General features: G+C 42.7%; 1 protein-coding gene across 3 annotated transcripts in view; it reads left to right on the forward strand.

Moving 5' to 3' along the window:
* LOC118392425 (neuroepithelial cell-transforming gene 1 protein-like) overlaps positions 1 to 20,269 on the forward strand; it is a 35,143-nt gene that overhangs the window by 362 nt on the left and 14,512 nt on the right. Inside the window, exons 2-4 of one of the 3 annotated variants that reach the window (XM_035784408.2) lie at positions 12,092 to 12,127; positions 13,350 to 13,416; positions 17,569 to 17,631. In XM_035784408.2, coding sequence (XP_035640301.1) covers positions 12,092 to 12,127; positions 13,350 to 13,416; positions 17,569 to 17,631 — 166 coding nt within the window. Of the gene's footprint in view, positions 1 to 12,091; positions 12,128 to 12,901; positions 12,957 to 13,349; positions 13,417 to 17,568; positions 17,632 to 20,269 lie in introns of all 3 variants that reach the window. The other 2 variants (XM_035784407.2, XM_035784409.2) reach the window with 2 other exon arrangements.

A 20,269-nucleotide genomic window follows, 5' to 3' on the forward strand; every position in this document is an offset into this window, starting at 1 on the left:
ATGTTACGTTCTGTAACGTCAGTTGAATCCTTGTTTTTAATGGCTCGCATGTGGCTGGCTGACGTTATAGTTCGAGCACGTAGTCATTGTTACACATTCCAGCTAACAAATCTAGGGAGAGGGGACGTTTTCATGTTACATGTAATGTTCCTCTGTTGTTTAAGTGTCCAGTTTCAGTTAGTTACAGGAACATTCTACGTATGTTTGCAAAAACCTCCTGAGAACCGATATGCATTTGTTTTGGTGTTTGATTCCCTTATTGAAACGTGTCTATACCCCCCTTAAATAAACTTCACCACAGATGGAAACCACTGGCCTGTCTTTGACTTCGCCATTTAGTGTTAACTCAAGTTTTGTCATTTTCCATAAAACCGTTCATTTCGGAGCGAAAGGGCGAGCTGTTTTGCGAAATCCTGTCATAACACGCAATTATACCATTTTATAAAATTGTCGTATGTATAAATGTGTGTGTTTATTGTGTGTGTGTGTGTGTATATATATGCAAACTTCCGACTTCAACATATATATATATTTATATATGTATGTTGAAGTCGGAAGTTTGCATTCACTTAGGTTGGAGTCATTAAAACTCATTTTTAAACCACTCCACAAATTCCTTGTTAAACTATAGTTTTGGCAAGTTGGTTAGGACATCTACTTTGTGCATGACACAAGTAATTTTTCAACAATTGTTTACAGACAGATCATTTCATTTATAATTCACTGTATCACAATTCCAGTGGGTCAGAAGTTTACATACACTAAGTTGACTGTGCCTTTTAAACAGCTTGGAAAATGTCAGAAAATGATGTCATGGCTTTAGAAGCTTCTGATAGGCTAATTGACATAATTTTAGTCAATTGGAGGTGTACCGGTAGATTTATTTGAAGGCCTACCTTTAAAATCAGTGCTTCTTTGCTTGACATCATGGGAAAATCAAAAGAAATCAGCCAAGACTCAGACAAAAAAAATGTAGACCTCCACAAGTCTGGTTCATCCTTGGGAACAATTTCCAAATGCCTGGAAGTACCACGTTCATCTGTACAAACAATAGTACGCAAGTATAAACACCATGGGACCATGCAGCTGTCATATCGCTCAGGAAGGAGGCGTGTTCTGTCTCCTAGAGATGAACATACTTTGGTGCGAGAGGTGTAAATCAATCCCAGAACAACAGCAAAGGACCATGTGAAGATGCTGGAGGAAACAGGTACAAAAGTATCCTTATCCACAGTATAATGAGTCCTATGTCGACATAACCTGAAAGGCCACTCAGCAAGGAAGAAGCCACTGCTCCAAAACCGCCATAAAAAAAGCCAGATAACAGTTTGCAACTGCACATGGGGACAAAGATTGTACTTTTTGGGAAATGTCCTCTGGTCTGATGAAACAAAAATAGAACTGTTTGGCCATAATGACCATCGTTATGTTTGCAAGCTGAAGAACACCATCCCAACCGTGAAGCACAAGGGTGGCAGCATCGTGTTGTGGGGGTGCTTTGCTGCAGGAGGGACTGGTGCACTTTACAATATAGATGGCATCACGAGACAGGAAAATTATGTGGATATATTCATGCAACATCTCAAGACATCAGTCAGGAAGTTAAAGCTTGGTTGCAAATGGGTCTTCCAAATGGACAATGTCCCCAAGCATACTTCCAAAGTTGTGGCAAAATGGCTTAAGGACAACAAAGTCATGTTATTTGAGTGGCCATTACAAACCCTGACCTCAATCCTATAGAAAAATTGTGGGCAGAACTGAAAAAGTGTGTGTGAGCAAGAAGGCCAACAATCCTGACTCAGTTAGACCAGCTCTGTCAGGAGGAATGGGCCAAAATGTACCCAACTTATTGTGGGAAGCTTGTGGAAGGCTACCCAAAATGTTTGACCCAAGTTAAACATGCTACCAAATACTAATTGAGTGTATGTAAACTTCTGACCCTCGGGGAATGTGATGAAATAAATAAAAGTTGAAATCAATCATTCTCTCTATTATTCTGACATTTCACATTCTTAAAATAAAGTGTTTGTACTAACTGACCTAAGACAGGGAATTTTTACTAGGATTAAATGTAAGGAATTGTGAAAGCCAAATACATTGAAACACAGGTTAAGGTGTATGTAAACTTCTGACTTCAACTATATATATATATATACATACATACATACATACATACATACATACATATATATGTGTATATATATATATATATGTATGTGTATATCTACATATATATATATGTGTATATCTACATATATATTACACACACACACTATCAAAAAAAAGGTGACAATTGACAAATTATCAACATTTTCCTTTTTTTTAAAGTGTAGGTGCAATAACATATGTTTGCACCCTCTATTTTAATTTGCTCCATGGTTCAGGTGTCCAAGTGCACACAAGGCTGTTTGGCTCATCTATCGTGAAGAGTAACTTTGTCGCTGTTTCTGATTTAATAAGCAATGCCTTGCTGGTGGGTGGTAACCAGTAGCGATTTTAGCAGGTAAATCTTGGTGGGGCAACCTCTACAAAAAAAAATGTTTTTCATGCCAGCAAAGCTACATCACAACACTAAACAATACATTAATGGGACTATAACGGTGACAAACGGAGCCCACAAACTGTTAGGGCCTACATAAAGCTGCCCCAACAGTAGTCCCAACACCTTATCCCTGTTACACCTGGATATCGGCGGAGAGTTGTCTGGCAGCGAAATAGTTCAGCCTCATTTACTGCCTTTAACTAAATCCATAGCTAATATGACTGACTTGCTCAAACAAATGTGGATAAGAGGCCATCTATCATTTCGATTCAGACATTAATGAGCTAGAATGGACATAGTTATATTGACTATTTGTTCAGCACTTTTGAAGTGTTTTTTTTATTTAACTAGCTTAATCAGTTAAGAACAAATAATTATTTACAATGACAGCCTACCCCGGTCAAACTCGGGATGACGCTGTGCCACCCTATGGGACTCCCAATCACGGCCGGATGTAATACAGCCTGGAGTCGAACCAGGGACTGTAGTGACTCCTCTTGTACTGAGATGCAGTGCCTTGACCGCTGAGCCACTCGGGAGCCTGAGTGTACGGTGACAGAATTAAGAACATAGGCTGATCTTAGTGTTCTCCCTGTACACCCAGTCAGACCTGTAGTATAAATAAAGAGGCAATATATGCAGACAATGAAAGCTCTTAGAATATTCGGTGATTACATATCTCCCTGACATATTACATCATTTATGCAGCAGTATACAATTCATTTTTGGACTCACCTTGTGCTCTGCTCACTTGGAACAGGAAGGTGGCACGGCGGTCCTTCTTGGGCTAACTTTGTCATCAAAGTCTGGCATTCTTCTGGTTTTATGGTGCTTTCAAGATAACTGGAAACTCTAGGTGGGGAAAAAGAAAGTTGAGTCATGATGTTAGTGGTCTTCAGGTCTACACCTGTTGTATTCGGCACACGTGACAAATAAACTTTGATTTCCGAGTTTCCAGTTGTTCTGCAAGCGGCAGAAGTAATGCTGGATTGACAGCATGGCCAATGTTGAATGTTTATCATTTTAAGATGTGGTAAAATACCCTTAAACCTAAACTTGGATTGCACATCCACTCCACATAATAAGAGGCCAGTGATTGCTTTGCAACGCTTGAAGTTAGCCACTGATTCCTTCCAAACCACTCATTGTTGAATTTGAGATTTCCAACTTGTTGTGTAATGTTTATGGCCGATGAGCCACGTTACGTTTTATCTGCAATTTCTCTTTATATAATTTCTCTTCATATGACAAGGATTGGAAAGGATTTGCCAGTAGATTGTCGACTTGATTCATGACGATGAGGATTTTGAAAGTAAGATGTTGACATCAGTCCAATTAAAGCTACTGTAGGTATAATTTGATTTGACATAATTTTATCTGTGACCAATGACCTTGAGCCTTCTTGGATGGGCACTTCCGATGTAACTATTGCAGCACCCAAGGGACTTGAATGTTCAAGCTCTCCTTGTAGATTGTCCTCATGAGTGACAGAACACTGAGTCAATCACGGCGTAACTAGAGAACATTACCAACCCCTACAGAAAGCACTGAGCTAGGCTGAAACGCCTACATTTTGGAGCTGCCTTACTCAAGAAAGAAAAAAGAGACCAAGTTTGTATGCAGCTTCATTAACTCAATGACATTTTAAAAACTTTTTTTTATACATTGTTTGCGAACTGATATGTGTCACTTATTAATGCCAAAAATAACATGCAAAACAGGCTCTTCCCCACCTGCCCTGAATGACGGGTCGCCACTGGCGGTAACAGTCATATAAAACCCAGCCCTGAAAGGAAACGTAGACTGAAAATCATTTGTATGACAGACCACACATTCACATGGATGTGCAGGAAGTGTGCAGTTTGGATTTGTCACTTCGTGCACAAATGTATCATACTTTGACTAAAAATATGACTCGCTCAGCTTTTATTGGGTGACTTGACCAAATTCACATAGAAATGTGAGTTATAGAGGAAGGCCCTAAAAATTGTCAAAGACCCCAGCCACCCCAGTCATAGACTGTTCTCTCTACTACCGCTTGGCAAGTGGTACCGGAGTGCCAAGTCTAGGACAAAAAGGCTTCTCAACAGGTAATCAAATGGTTACCTGGACTATCTGCATTGTGTCCCCCCCCCCATCCCCTATTTTCGCTGCTGCTACTCTCTGTTTATTATATATGCATAGTCACTTTAACTATACATTCATGTACATACTACCTCAATTGGGCCGACCAACCAGTGCTCCCGCACATTGGCTAACCAGGCTATTGTCCCATCACCCGCCAACCCCTCTTTTACGCTACTGATACTCTCTGTTCATCATATATGCATAGTCACTTGAACCATGTCTACATGTACATACTACCTCAATCAGCCTGACTAACCGGTGCCTGTGTATAGCCTCCTCTGTTAGAGCCTCGCTACTGTTTTTCGCTGTCTTTTTACTGTTGTTTTTATTTCTTTACTTACCAATTGTTCACCTATTTTGCACTGTTGGTTAGAGCCTGTAAGTATGCATTTCATTGTAAGGTCTACCTACACCTGTTGTATTCAGCACACGTGACAGACAAACTTTGATTTATAGATCTGTCACTCATTGAATGCGGTAGATATGTTTTTGTGTGTTATTTCTATGCTCCCCGTCTGGTTGATATGTTTTTGTGTGTTATTTCTATGCTCCCCGTCTGGTTGATATGTTTTTGTGTGTTATTTCTATGCTCCCCGTTTCTAATTTAGGTTTCGTACACCAGCTTCAAACAGCTGAAAATACAATCTGTTTGGTTATTGAAAATATACTGTATTTCACTATATATATTGCTTGTTTTGTCACAAACTGAAATTAGGCAAACTACAATTTTAGCAACCACGAAATGGCAGAGGGGTTTCTGCATATTGCACCTTTTAAGTCGTCGTGCAACAACATCTGACCTTTCAGCTCTAAAGACTGAATTTCTACTGGTGTGGTCGTTTGATATTATATTTCTTATTTTCTAGTAACCATTTTCTGTGTAACGTTGATGTAATATCTCCTAACCCTCAGAACTGGATACTGGAATATTTGTGCAATGTTCCAATGAAACTTGTCTTGAACATCAATATTGAACATTCAGAGAACATGGTAACCGCGTTCTGGGTAAGTTCTGTTTGACATTGGAACAATCCTATGGAAACGTTTTGCTAATGACTTAATGAGACTCTTAAGTGAATGTTCTCTAAAGTTTGTTAGCTGGGTAGCTATGTCATAGTTAGCTAGATCATTTTAAAGAATATATTATTAGGTAAATCGCTACCTTGCTAGTTATTTTGGCTACACTTAAAGCCTGTTAACAAGCAAACACACTTATATTGCAGCTAGAATGGAGTGCTGGTTGCACAGTCCAAGTCCTTGGAAAAATATTTTAGCTGGTTACTTTTGCATGTTCCCGTCAGGACCTGATCATCCATTTGCGTCAGCACATGCTATAATTGTGAACTTTTACACAGACTGTCGGCTACAGATAACTAGTACTGCTAGTAAAGTAATTGTGTACCACCGACAGTTTGCTGCAATACTGTAATACACCCTAGTTGACCACAAGATGGCAGTAAATACCAACAAATTCATCAATGGAACCACGAATAACATTTGGTGTGGGCGTTTGATGGATGATAGATAGATACATGGAGTTTATTAGTCACATGTATAGGGACGCAGATGTAATTGCAGGCTACAGTGAAAATCTAATGTGCTGTGCTCCAACAGTGCAGGTCAAATGAAAAATCAATAAAAAGAAGAGAGTGAGACGAAATAAAGATGATGATAATATATACACATGTACAACTGTAGGGGCGGGGTAAGAGTGAATGAAACGGTAATATAAAAAAGAATACTATATACTTTACATATTTACACTGTAGCAATGATAAATGTCCACTGGGGGTAGAATATCCATAAAGGGATATTCCAGCTCGATCCCGACAGGGGACAGGGGTAGCTGCCTAGTGGCTGTTGAGCAGCCTGATGGTCTGGGGGTAAAAGCTTGTCTTGGTCACTTGGGACGTCCCAGGTATCCTGTTTTAGACTTTTTCCAGCAATTAAATTCAAAGGGCTTTATTGGCAAGGGAAACGTATGCTGACATTGCCAAAGCAAGTGAAATAGATAATAAACCGTAAACAATGCTCTCAAAAGTTCCAAAGGAATAGAGACACTTCAAATGTCATAGTATGGCTGTATACAGTGTTGTAATGATGGGCAAATAGTTCAAGTACAGAATGGAAAATAATAAACAGATCTGAGTGGTATTTACAATGGTGTTTGTTCTTCACTGGTTGCCCTTTTCTTGTGGCAACAGGTCACAAACATTCCTGCTGTGATGGCACACTGTGGTATTTCACCCAATAGATATGGGAGTTTATCAAAATTGGATTTGTTTTCAAATTTTCTGTGGGCCTGTGTAATCTGAGGGAAATATGTGTCTCTAATATGGTCATACATTTGGTAGGAGGTTAGGAAGTGCAGCTCAGTTTCCACATTTTGTGGGCAGTGTGCACACAGCCTGTCTTCTCTTGAGAGGCAGGTCTGCCTACGGCGGCCTCAATAGCAAGGCTATGCTCTCTGAGTCTGTACATAGCAAGGCTACGCACTGAGTCTGTCTAAGCTTTCCTTAATTCAGGGTCCGTCACAGTGGTCAGGTATTCTGCCACTGTGTACTCTCTGTTTTAAGGCCAAATAGCATCTAGTTTCTCTGTTTTTTTGTTAGTACTTTCCAATGTGTCAAATAATTATTGCTTTGTTTTTCTCGTGATTTGGTTGGGTCTAACGGTGTTGCTTTGTGGGGTCTGTTTGTTTGTGAACAGAGCCCCGGGACCAGCTTGCTTAGGTGACTCTTCTCTAGGTTCATCTCTCTGTAGGTGATGGCTTCTGTTATGGAAGGTTTGGGAATCTATTTCCATTTAGCTGGTTGTCGAATTGAACAGCTCTTTTCTGGATTTTGATCTTTAGTGGGTGTCGGCCTAATTCTGCTCTGCATGCATTATTTGGTGTTTAATGTTGTACACAGATTTTTTATTTTTTTACAGAATTCTGCATATCTCTCTGGCCTACAGAACAGCAGATGATGTCTCATGAAGGGACTTTGCACTTTTGTCTCATAAAGATTAGTGTTCCCTTCCGAGTCCAACCTCTACTGTTCCACATCTTGTAAGGAAGAAAATACTTGATTTGTTTCTACTTTTTTAACCTTTCCTGTTTGCGTATACGCGTTATGATAAAAATAGTCTTTGTGAATTTCCCCAGGCTTTTAAATCAGACGTTTATCTTTTCAGTCAGACAGCAGACTGAGAGCCAAAAATCCATTTTTATTTTGGGGTGATCAGTACTGAGAATGTTTATGTTGGCAAGTGGCACACTGGTAGGCTTTCCATGCTTTGTGCCAAAAGCCCCCTGCACACTGTTGGGAAAACTGTGACTATATAAATATGACCCTAATAGCCAACCCTGCAGGAAAACAAGGAGAGTGTTGCTCAGTGGACTTTGGACTACTAGGTAATAGGTGTGTGCTTGAATGTTACCTTTTGTGACTATTGAGCTGCGTGCTCATGTCTCAATCGTTATTCGCTGTCCTTCAGCCTCAATTATGTCAACATTTTCTGACTGTTACTTGCTTCCAGCCTATTCAGGTGTTATTGACCCACAGAAGTGTGTAACGGGTCTACCTCTGATTAAGAATCATACCCCTGCCCGTGACGTCCAATCACAAGCCCCAGGGACCGACCTTTGTCCTTTTTTTACAATGGACAGGTGTCGTGGGAGCAGAATAGTCAGTAATGTTCTAGAAAAATAAACAACTAACTCTATAATGTCCTACAAACCTAGATTGTAAAAGCATCTATAGTTTTTAGACCCTTTAACAATAGCATTCAGGTGTATCCAATGTCACGTTTCCAACCCACGATGAGCTGTTCAGAAAGCTGATACCAGCCATTGTGCTGGTGTGTGGGGCCTTTTTATGCATACGTGATTGATGTCACTTCGTATTTACTTGGTCTTAGCAGTCAGCTTGGGGGCAAAGGCCACTTTCACTGTGCCAGTGTGTGAGAGCTGTATGTGCTGTGAGTCAGTGGAAAGGCATCATGGTAGGCCCTGCCTTTGTTTGCCAGGTTAGTTTATGTACCACACCACCTCCCGCTCCCCCGGCCTCCACTCTTCCAGTATTTATCATGCGTTTACTTCACCCGGGAAAAACTGTCTCTTGCCCCAGGTAAAGATTTCAGAGTAAATTACCTTCAGGCATGTACAGTCAGAGGGGTTTTTATGATAAAGTCTAGCATAGCATAGCAATCTCTGTTTTTAAAGCAGGTCAGCATCTGTAAACATCCGGTCCACACGGGTAAGGTGAGATAAAAGGAAATCATGTCTAAAATAATCATTTGTTTTGTCATTGGGATGTTTTTTCATTTGAATGACCCAGGCCCCCGAGTGGCCCAGCGGTCTAAGGCACTGCATCTCAGTTCTTGAGGTGTCACTACAGACACCCTGGATCAAATCCAGGCTGTATCACTACCGGCCGTGATTGGGAGTCCCGTAGGGCGGCGCATAATTGGCTCAGCATCGTCCAGGTTTGGCCGGTGTAGGCAGTCATTGTAAATAAGAATTTGTTCTTAACTGACTTGCCTAGTTAAATAAATAAAAAAATATATATTTTAATTTACCCTCTAAACAACATTACAGCATCTGAAATAATCGCGTTAGTCAGGTGTGACTGTTATCTGGTGTGAGGGTCAGAAATGTGAGTAAAAGCAACGATGGCCTAATCACTCGAGGATGATACATCTTTGATGTCATTTACTGTACAAAGTGTGCATCAAAGAGGAAAAGCCTTAAACATCACATGATTAGACCTAAATCATTTTAGGAAACACCTTCCCAGTTTCTGGAAAAGGTGGTATTATTATTATTATGTATTATTATTAAGGAGTTCTACAGGCATTCTATTCTGCATTATTACATAATGTACCTTTTTACTGTGTTTGTTTAGAATGATGAGACGGAGGGAGAATGAGAGACTGGTGGTGATATGTGTGTTGTACACACACCCCGTGTTGGGCACAGGCCTCCATTCCCTGCATGTTTTGACCACTGTCTGAGAAATAGCCCTGCTCTGGCCATCCCCTGGCTTCTCCTGAGGGAACCACTATGATTGTCTGGTGTTCCTGTGTAGCCCGGTTGCGTTCCTCAGACACCACCACCACCAGGCAGACACCAGTGAACCACCCAGGTTGTCTCAGCATCGCTTCATACATCTCCTCACACACCTCGGTGTTCCTGGTGTTGACGGAACACACCGGTTCCCAGAACATAGAGTAACATAAAGCATCGTCTCACTTTATGAGCTCGTTGGCTGCCAGATGTCACTGGGATGTCTATTGGACAGGAATGTCTCACTGAGCAGAGACGTTCTCATAGCATCCTGTTGCTAGACCTATTAGTTATTACTGGTGTCTCTTCATATCTGTTTCACATCATGGCGCATTGTCAGATTGAATGACATTTAGATTCATGTACACATTAACACACACACCCAAAGGTGTTCTCCTTGACAGTCGTCATAACCATCCTCCTCACCTCCAGGCCCGCAGCAGATCCAGTAACTAAACTCTCCCTCCTTTTCCCCACGTTATGGTGGGTTCCGTTGAATATTGAGTCGAACCGATCATCCAGTTCAGGCTGTGGTTCTGTAGAAAGTGACTGTTTTTTTACTGCTTGACTCGTGCAGGAGCAGCGCTGCTTGCCGTAGGTCTGTCGCTCACAATGTCTCTGCCACGACTGTCACTGACCACAGTCCTCATGATGGAAAATGGGGGAGGAGTGTGGTGTCTGCTGACCACCTGTAGTGACCTTTGACACCGCCAGTGCCACTCGGACACAATTCTCTCTTCTGCCCAGGTCTCTCTCTATCGCTCAATTCAAAGGGATTTATTGGCATGGTAAACATATGTTTACATTGCCAAAGCAAGTGAAATAGATAATGAACACAAGTAAAGTGAACAAATAATGAACAATACGCTCAAAAGTTCCAATAATAAATGTCATTTCAAATGTCATATTATGGCTATATATTTAAACATAAGTATTGGTTGTATTTACTATGGTGTTTGTATTCACTGATTGCCTGTGGCAACAGTTCACACATCTTGCTGCTGTGATATTTCACCCAGTAGAGATGGGAGTTTATCAAAATCGGGTTTGTTTTCACATTCTTTTGTGGATCTGTGTAAATTGAGGGAAATATGTGTCTCTAATATGGTCATACACTGGGCAGGAGGTTAGGAAGTGCAGCTCAGTTTCCACCTCGTTTTTTGGGCAGTGTCTTCCTGTCTTCTCTTGATAGACCGCCGTAGGCAGACCTGGCTTTCTCAATAGCAAAGCTATGCTCACTGAGTCTGTACATGGCTTCCCTTCATTTCTTTTGTTCTTGTTGACTTTGCTCTCCCATCCCTCTCTTTTTCCTTGCCCTTATTCCCTACAATCTACTTTCCACCTTTTTTAGTCCTATGGTTTTTCTTCCTGTTTGACTTGTCTGAACTCCCTATGTTCTTCGCACTCTTTCTCTCGATCTCTCTTTTTCTCACTCACTCACACTTAGGGAATTCCTCTACTGTCCTCTAGGCCTCCACTACTAGCCGTACTGATTCTGAGTGCAGACCACATAGGAAGCGGTGGAGTGACACTACAGCTGTGGTCAGTGCAGTCTGCCCTTCATTATAGACAAGTGCTGTGTCACTGCACAATGCCACCTGTAGCAACGAGGCAGGAAGGCCAACGGAATCACTGGAACGACTTGGCCCAGTAACAGCAGTACAACAGGAACACATGCTAGAGACAAGTGGTTCAGAGGAATCGAGGAAAGAATGTCAGGATTGTAGAGGTTGATTTCCTTTTTGAGGTCTCTCAATATATGAACACCATTATCCCTAATCTGTTTTCAGACATGATCTGGTTTATATTGGAACATATTGTTGACGGTTTCAGAAGATATCGAAGTAACACCTTGGCATGAACTTAAACCCAAACCATGTGGAAACGGGTCTTTTTGAAAGCCATCACATTTGGCTCCATCACTCATGTGGGTCGGTATCAGCGTGTGACAGGGCCATAGTAGAAATGGTTAGCAGATGTTATTGCGAGTGTAGCGTAATGCTTGTGCTTCTAGATCCAACAGTGCAGCGGTATTGAACAGGTCATATCTAACAATTCCACAACAAAGCCTAATACACGCAATCTAGTACTGGAATGGGAGGAGAATATATAAGTATAATATAATGGATGAGCAGTGACAGGAGTCTAAGATGCAATAGAGAGTAAAGAATAGATGGTGAAGGATACAGTATGTACATATGAGATGAGTAATGCGAGATATGTAAACATTCTTAAAGTGACTTGTGTTCCATTTATTAAAGTGGCCAATGATTTCAAGTCTGTAGGTAGGCAGCCACCTCTGTGCTAGTGGTGGCTGTTTAGCAATCTGATGGCCTTGAGATTGAAAAACAGCTTCTATCTCTCTGTTCCAGGTTTGATGCACCTGTACCGACCTCGCCTTCTGGATGGTAGGCAGTGGCTCGGGTGGTTATTGTCCTTGACTATCTTTTGTTTTGTCTTCCTGTGACATCGGGTGCTATAGGTGTCCTGGGGGGCAGGTAGTTTGCCCCCGGTGATGCGTTGTACAGACCGCACCACCCTCCGGAGAGCCCTGCGGTTGTGCACCTGTAAAAGTTAGTGAGGGTTTTTGGTGACAAGCCACATTTTTTTTCAGCCTCCTGAGGTTGAAGAGGCGCTGTTGCGCATTCTTCACACGGTCTGTCTTTGTGCGTGGACCATTTTCAGTTTGTCTGTGATATGTACACCGAGGAACTTAACGTTCTACCTTCTCCACTGCTGTCCTGTTGATGTGGCTAGTGGGGTGCTCCCCTTTTGCTGTTTCCTGAAGACTGAACGGTCAGTTCTCGCCCTCGTCAGGTTATCGTCAATGATCAAATATAACCTGATGTTTAATCATTGAGAACCTGATAAGGGCGAGTATTGTATTTGAGGTGTTACATGAGGTTGGTGGTGACCAGTATGGAGTAGTGGGCCGGCATCACCTGTGTTTCCTAAAAAGCACCCCCCGCTTAGACTCTCAGCAAACAAACTTCCAACAGGAGGCAACAGTTGCTTCCTTCCCCACATGTGAGAGGGGTAGGCTGTCTGTCCTATAGATAGCGAGAGAGAAGAGTATTGTGAGGACATCTTGGAGACCTGGTAACCCTGTGGGTGCTGCACAGAGAGTGAGGGGTGAAGGACAGTTCTCTGACTGGATCTACTCTGCTGCGTGTCTGTCCTAGCTGGCCGTCTGAGGATGCAGCGAAGGGGACATCGCTATGGCTACAGCAGGCTGTGGTATGTACCAGAGCCGATACTCCCATACACCGTGTGCCACGGACGTATACGGTGGTACCTGAGCATGGCTCTCTCTGGCTGAATGGGTCTTTGGGGAAGGCACTGAATGACTGAGTAATTGTGTTTCTGAGGCACTTCCTGCACTACCATGATTGAGCGTTCACAAGGCAGGGGTGAGCTTGCGTTCTTGCATGCAGCATTGGACATTGTGGTAGTGTGTGGTTGTTACCTGGTGGACTTGTGGTGGTGTGCTACGTCATCTCGTGCCCTGAGATGTAACGGTCTTAGTAGTGTCACCTTTTTGAATTTGGGTGTAGGGTATGGTGTTATTCATGTTGTACTTGTTGAACAAGCAATAATTTCCTGCCCTTTTTTTCCATCTTCGTCTTGTAGGCCTGGACTGAGAAGAGGGAGCTCCTTCACCTTCCTCACCCCTGGACCTCAATGGGACTTCAGTCTGGTGAGTACAGCCTCCATCCAGCTTTTGTTTTTGTGTCTCCCTGTTCCCTCACAGGACTGGTACCTCGGCTCATTCCACTATCCTCCCCATTTTGTCCTGGCATTGTTTGGGACGATTATGGCGATCCGGCCTGTTTGTGCGGACAGAGAGTGCCTGTCCCTGTTATAACTCTGTCATAACTGCCTGTTTTGGCTTCAAATCTGGCCTTGGTGTTTTTAAACAGGCACGGAAGCAAATGGACCTGTTCATTCTCAAAGCTGTAAAGTTCCTCTGACTTGGACCACAGATACTGACTCTGCACTTAAGTTTAGGAAAAAGTAATTTATTAGTAAACGATAATGACAAATGACTGATCCACTTTGGTCTTAAGTTTTTGAGGGGAGGTTTGGACTGCATCTTGGATGCATCCGGCATCACCTGTGTATCGTTATTCAGAACATAGTCCATTACTCCATAGTGGAGGATGGTGGCACTATTACTCATCTAGGATCTGCATAGTTCATGATAACCTTGATCGCCAAAAATAAAGGCATTCGAACTAAACCTTGAATCGCTCATGCAGCATCAGAAACCCTGTAAACTGATGATAACTATGCATGCATGCCAGTAGTGTTTGTTTAGGCAACTCTCAATCACATCTGTGTGAGAGGTGACGTAAGCCCTCTGCAGGTCCGTCTGATCCTCCATTCAGGAGTGTTTTAATTGCATGACACCCTCACAGCTGATGCCAGGCACAGGACAGACTCCCCACACTACCCAGTGATCCAACAGTGAACAAACCAGAAAAATCTTCCTGTTTCTATTTCCCCTTCAACATAATGGAATCAACATAGCTATTGTTCCTCTTAGATTGGCCGGCCTGCTGTTTACAGTAAAACCTAGACCTAAATAGGATCGCTGATTGGAAACAGAGTTGAGATTAGAGACAGGAACTGAACGACGAGGCCTGCACTATTCCAGGGTTTATGAGTGAACCCCAGCTGAAACCCTATCCATCGTTCAACTGAGTCGGGGAGAGGAGATGAAAAGCAGGAGGGATAGAGGAGAGGAGGACAGAGGCTCTTCATCTCGTGCCAAATGTTGCCTTTGATTCCACAAATGTTCTTTAACTGGCACGCTTAGCTCAACCACTACAAGCATACGTCGCTTGTTACCTAGCCCCCCCCCAACGACTCCACTATTATCTCCCCTTTATAAATCTACCCAAAGAGAGAGTATAGACAGACAAACTGTGGGCTCCTTTCTTCTCCTTTGTCTCCCATCCCCTCTTATCTCTACCTTGAAACTTTAATAAGGTCAGGAGGATCCTGTGCTTTGATGGGGGTAGGTCGGGGACTTTCTGGAGACTGGGGCGGGCATAGTACAGTTTAGGTAGCAGTGTTTAGGTGGGGGGTGGGGGACTAGTGTTTTTCATATTATCTCAGACTACATTAGCAAGGCATCAGGGCAGTTCTGTAATGTTGAGAATGTGATTTAGGTTTCCATCTCTGCAAAAAAAAACTGCAGATCAAACCCAACTGCTGTTGTATGAATGTAGGCAGGTAATTAATAGGAAGGATGGCAGCTTTTTTGTCTCTCCCAGCGACGTGTTCAGACAGCCAGAATGTCAGTCCGCATCGCTTTCCATGCAAATGTTCCCACTTCAAACAGGTGTGTGTGCCTAGGAATTGAGATTTGTATTTTGAGGTGCCTATATGTGTGTCCCTGTGTGTAAGTGCAAGCACCCTAATTCAATGACATCAACATTCACCTACCCAGCACATACCAAAAGACTGAGGTGGGGCACTAAGTATGATCACTGATTATCATAGTCTCTATTCTAGAATCTCTTGAGAGTCCATGGCATTCCTTAACACAGTGTCGACCCCACTGCCCCACCTTTTTCTAGGCCTACCTACCTCATAGCTTTGCGCTGGTAATTACATAGAGCCTGCCAGGTTGTATATTCTGGCAGCTGACCAGGTCATGGTTTTATGGTGCCATTATCACATGACGCACACAAACAGGCCAGCACAATTAGTGTGTGTGTGTGTGTGTGTGTGAATAAAGAACTCCACTGTTGCCTCCGTCCTTTCTACACTTCTCTCCATCTTCCCTCTACCACGCTCTCCTTCTCTCACTGTGTCAAGCAGAACATGCTTAACAAATATCACCTAGTTCTTTACAGCTAATCCCACGTGACATTAATGCCCATTTTTTTCCTCAGGCCTACACTGGGTTTGTTTAAAAGTTCAGTTTAGCCTAGCCCGTGACATCATGGTAATGTAAAACTATAATTTGCATGGGCAACCGCAGTCAACATAGACTCAACTAACTGCCCTCAAACAAGCCCTGTTGCCTGGGGGAGGCTCTGAAGGGAAGACCCCTCTAGCACAGACTTCCATTGCATCGGCATTAGGTTCTAGGTTGGGGCGGCAGGCAGCCTAATGGTTAGAGTGTTTGACTAGTAACCGAAAGGTTGCAAGATCGAATCCCCGAGGTGACAAGGTAAAAATCTGTCTTTCTGCCCCTGAACAAGGCAGTTAACCCACTGTTCCTAGGCTGTCATTGAAAATAAGAATTTGTTCTTAACTGACTTGCCTAGTTTTTAAAAAATGAGCGGAGGAACTTCTACATTATGCCTCTAGTCCAGTGTAAACTTTCCATCTAACCTGGCACACCCTTTTGATGATTTAATCAAAAAACTGACCCAAAACCCATCGTTATTTTAAAAGCTAGCCTAGCACTATGCAGTTAAGCCCTCCGATGATAATAACAAAACATTAAAAGGAATTTTCTCTGATCAGTCACTTGAATTCCTTTCGAATGGGGATCAGCTTAATGATTAGTCGTTCAGTCACCAGCTGATTAAAGACACTAGTCTAATTGGCTAATGAGACTTTTTTTTATAGCTAGTTGATGAATGGCTACACTGTAGCCTTTTGATCAGATTTCCAGTTTCAGCCTCTCCTTTTTACCGTCAGCTCTACTATAAACAAGAGTTGAATTGATTGATCCATTATCCCACTTCCCTCAATAGCTTCAGGAAAGGTCCTAACTGCCTCAATTAGACTACCTTTTTTTAAAAACGACTGTGTGGAAACTACTGTATTCAACAGCTGTAGCACTCAATGAGAATCCCTTGATTAGGAGCTGTAGTGTTGCACAACTCTGTCTTCGCCAAAGCACTGTTCACTCCCCTTAGTGGGCTAGCTAATCATCTAGCCTCATTCTCTCATCTGGAGCATTGCATATGTAGGCCCCTTGTGTCCCCTTGTAATTTGCGAACCATGCAAATTCACATTTTCTCACCTTGTGTGATCAGATATTGCACAAGGTGTTCTCTTTATATTACACAATGTATTCTCTTTTCTGTAGGAAAGCTAACAGGTTTGAGGAAGAAATGCCCATTTACCCCCTTCAAAACCAACTATTCATAACAACCACCTCAACATACAGTCCTACCCTGTCCGGTCTGTCACCCTGCACACACCGGTGGTCACTTCTTGGCTTCCTAAATGCCCTGTGATGGCCCTCTACTCCCTCCGTGGTTAATGTGCCCTAATGACAGCACCCTAAGAGCCCCGGCAGTCAGGCGACGCCAGCGCTCCTCCAGCCTTTAAAACCCTAGTCGCATACACACAAACTCCGGGCCAGACCTCATCTCACCTGCCAGCTGGTCTTTTCCCCAGGTGTTCAAGTGCTCTTGTGCTTCATTAACCCTTTCCTGTTCCCAATGGAACCTCCAGGGGTGAACATTGTCCCTGGGGCAATAGGGCTTAGCAATGGGGCAGTTCTTCTCTTCACTGGGGCTATTCTCAAACCAATGAGACCAGGATGGGACAGGGTAATGGGGAAATGGGGTGGTTGTCTATTCTTGTTTAACTATTTCTGACATCAGAGAGCAGCTGGAGTCCAGACGAGATGTAGTCGTTTTGTGTGAATTGGAGAGACTTGGGCAGCGGTCTAAGGCACTGCATCTCAGTGCAAGAGGCATCACTACAGTCCCTGGTTCGAATCCAGGCTGTATCACATCCGGCTGTGATTGGGAGTCCCACTCATGAGTGTCTTTGTGTAGCTATTTGGGTATCTGCCTAAGAGTGTCTGTGGTAAATGTATCTGTCTAAATTTGATTATAATAATAATAATAATCTCATTTCCATCTGTCCCCAGAAGCGGAAGATCAGAGAGAAGGATGACTCTGATGCAGTCAGCCTGTGCAGCTTTGACTTCAAGGTAAAACACACAATGAACCGTCCCATAACACTGAACCCTATATTGAGTTCACAATATAGATACCCTGAACCCACATTACTGATCCTAGATCAGTTTGTCAAGGTGACGCACACAGTTCTGTAAACTGTTGTTGTCTCCAAGAGTTGTTGACATTCATGAATGTACGGGAAATTGCAATCTAGATGTAAAATGTCATTGCAATGGATCATTTGGTGCCAACATGGAGGACAGTTTCCTGACCTCTGTATATCTTTGGCTGAGGTCTGAAGAAGCTAGGTCTATAGGCTATCCAAAGTCTAGCCCCATCCTGTTTGTGATACTTGAGCATATCACTGAAAACCATCCAGATAAGGACCGTGTTTGTTTACAGCAACCACCACAACACTCATCAACTCATGTTCGGGGACTTTTATCACCCAATCTACTGTAGTTAATATGAGTCTTGTTTTTAGTCAATTGACGATCAGAACTCGTTGGTTGGAAAACATCCTTGTAATGTGGGTCTATTGTCTATTGGTGTTTCTGACACACCCTAGGCCTGTCACCAGTATTCCAACGTGGGATGATTTTCTTAGTAATGCTCTGTTTCTACAGAGGTTTCCTTATCACACTCGATCTGGAGGCGAAGGAAAAACACACTTGTTTAGGCGAGGTGCTGACTAGCAGAGTAGAACGCTTGGTAAAGAAAAGGAGAGCCGCAATTATTGAATAACCAATGTTTGGACAGACAAAGTAATCAGACGATTAATCGTACCCTGTTCAATTTCTCACAAACCAATATGACGGGCCACATTTCCAGTGAACACTTTTTTGCTTTTGATGACAAAATGGAGGACATTAGTCCGTTCCTACCCAGCAGAGCCTAATCTTGTGTTTTTTTGATCGCTTCTAATTACTTCAGTAAAATGTTTGGGTCAGAGATTACTTGAAAGCTGAGGGTGGCCTGATGAGACTGTTGATAGTAGTGCATTAAAAAGATTTGCACCATCACAGTTTTTAAACAACCCCACATCATTATGCTCAATCGGATTTGAGCCATCTCACTGGTAGTCTCTATACAGATACTTGTTATTGTCCTGTAGCATCGTATGTTTGACATTTTGAGGCGGATTATAGGCTGGTCTATATTTATCTATACCAGGGAACCCTGTCGGGGTCTCGACTTTTTTTTTAGAGTTAAAATACTAGAATAAACAAGGTGCGGTTTCAAAATGTGGTTGTGCATCAGCAGTTGCTCTTATGTCAGTCACTGATAGTCAGTCAATTAGCTCATGTCCGCTAATATTTTTCGAGACTGCTAAATTAGATTAGCTGTCAGCTATCTGAACTGAACATGTCCCATGTTTCATGAGCTCAAATAAAAGATCCCAGAAATGTTCCATACGCACAAAGCGCATTTCTTTCAAATGTTACACTCAAATATGTTTACATCCCTGTTAGTGAACATTTCTCCTTTGAAAAGATAATCCAGCCACCTGGCAGGTGTGGCATATCAAGAAGCTGATTAAACAGCATGGTGTTACACAGGTGCACCTTGTGCTGGGGACAAATGTGCAGTGTTGTGTCACAACACAATGCCAAAGATGGCTCAAGTTTTGAGGGAGCATGTAATTGGCATGCTGAACGCAGGAATGTCCACCAGAGCTGTTGCCAGAGAATTGAATGTACCATACGCCGACTCCAATTTAATTTTAGAGAATTTGGCAGTAAGTCCAACCGGCCTCACAACCGCAGACCACATATTTGGCGTTATGTGTGTGTGGGCGAGTGGTTTGCTGATGTCAACATTGTGAACAGAGTGCCTGCCCCATGGTGCAGATTATGCCATGCCTTGTCTCTGTTGCTTCATTCATTCTATGATCCTTGCCTGAGGTTCCAACACTTTTGTGGTTGAACTGATTTCGGTTGTGCTGATTTCAGTCTCCTCGTGGTATTATGACGGGATGGACTATAGTGGAATGGAAGTGTGGATACAGACGTATTCCTGTCTGTCATTCAATGGTATAAAAGTCTTATTTTTCCACTGTGTTATTGGTGAGTTGTTAAGACTGTCAGAATGGCCACTTCACGATCAGAGTTATTGGTGAGTTGTTAAGACTGTCAGAATGGCCACTTCACGATCAGAGTTATTGGTGAGTTGTTAAGACTGTCAGAATGGCCACTTCACGATCAGAGTTATTGGTGAGTTGTTAAGACTGTCAGAATGGCCACTTCACGATCAGAGTTATTGGTGATTGTTAATACTGTCAGAATGGCCACTTCACGATCAGAGTTATTGGTGAGTTGTTAATACTGTCAGAATGGCCACTTCACGATCAGAGTTATTGGTGAGTTGTTAAGACTGTCAGAATGGCCACTTCACGATCAGAGTTATTGGTGAGTTGTTAAGACTGTCAGAATGGCCACTTCACGATCAGAGTTATTGGTGAGTTGTTAAGACTGTCAGAATGGCCACTTCACGATCAGAGTTATTGGTGAGTTGTTAAGACTGTCAGAATGGCCACTTCACGATCAGAGTTATTGGTGAGTTGTTAAGACTGTCAGAATGGCCACTTCACGATCAGAGTTATTGGTGAGTTGTTAAGACTGTCAGAATGGCCACTTCACGATCAGAGTTATTGGTGAGTTGTTAAGACTG

Source organism: Oncorhynchus keta, chromosome 13 (assembly GCF_023373465.1).
Source record: "Oncorhynchus keta strain PuntledgeMale-10-30-2019 chromosome 13, Oket_V2, whole genome shotgun sequence".
Classification (NCBI taxonomy): Eukaryota; Metazoa; Chordata; class Actinopteri; order Salmoniformes; family Salmonidae; genus Oncorhynchus; species Oncorhynchus keta.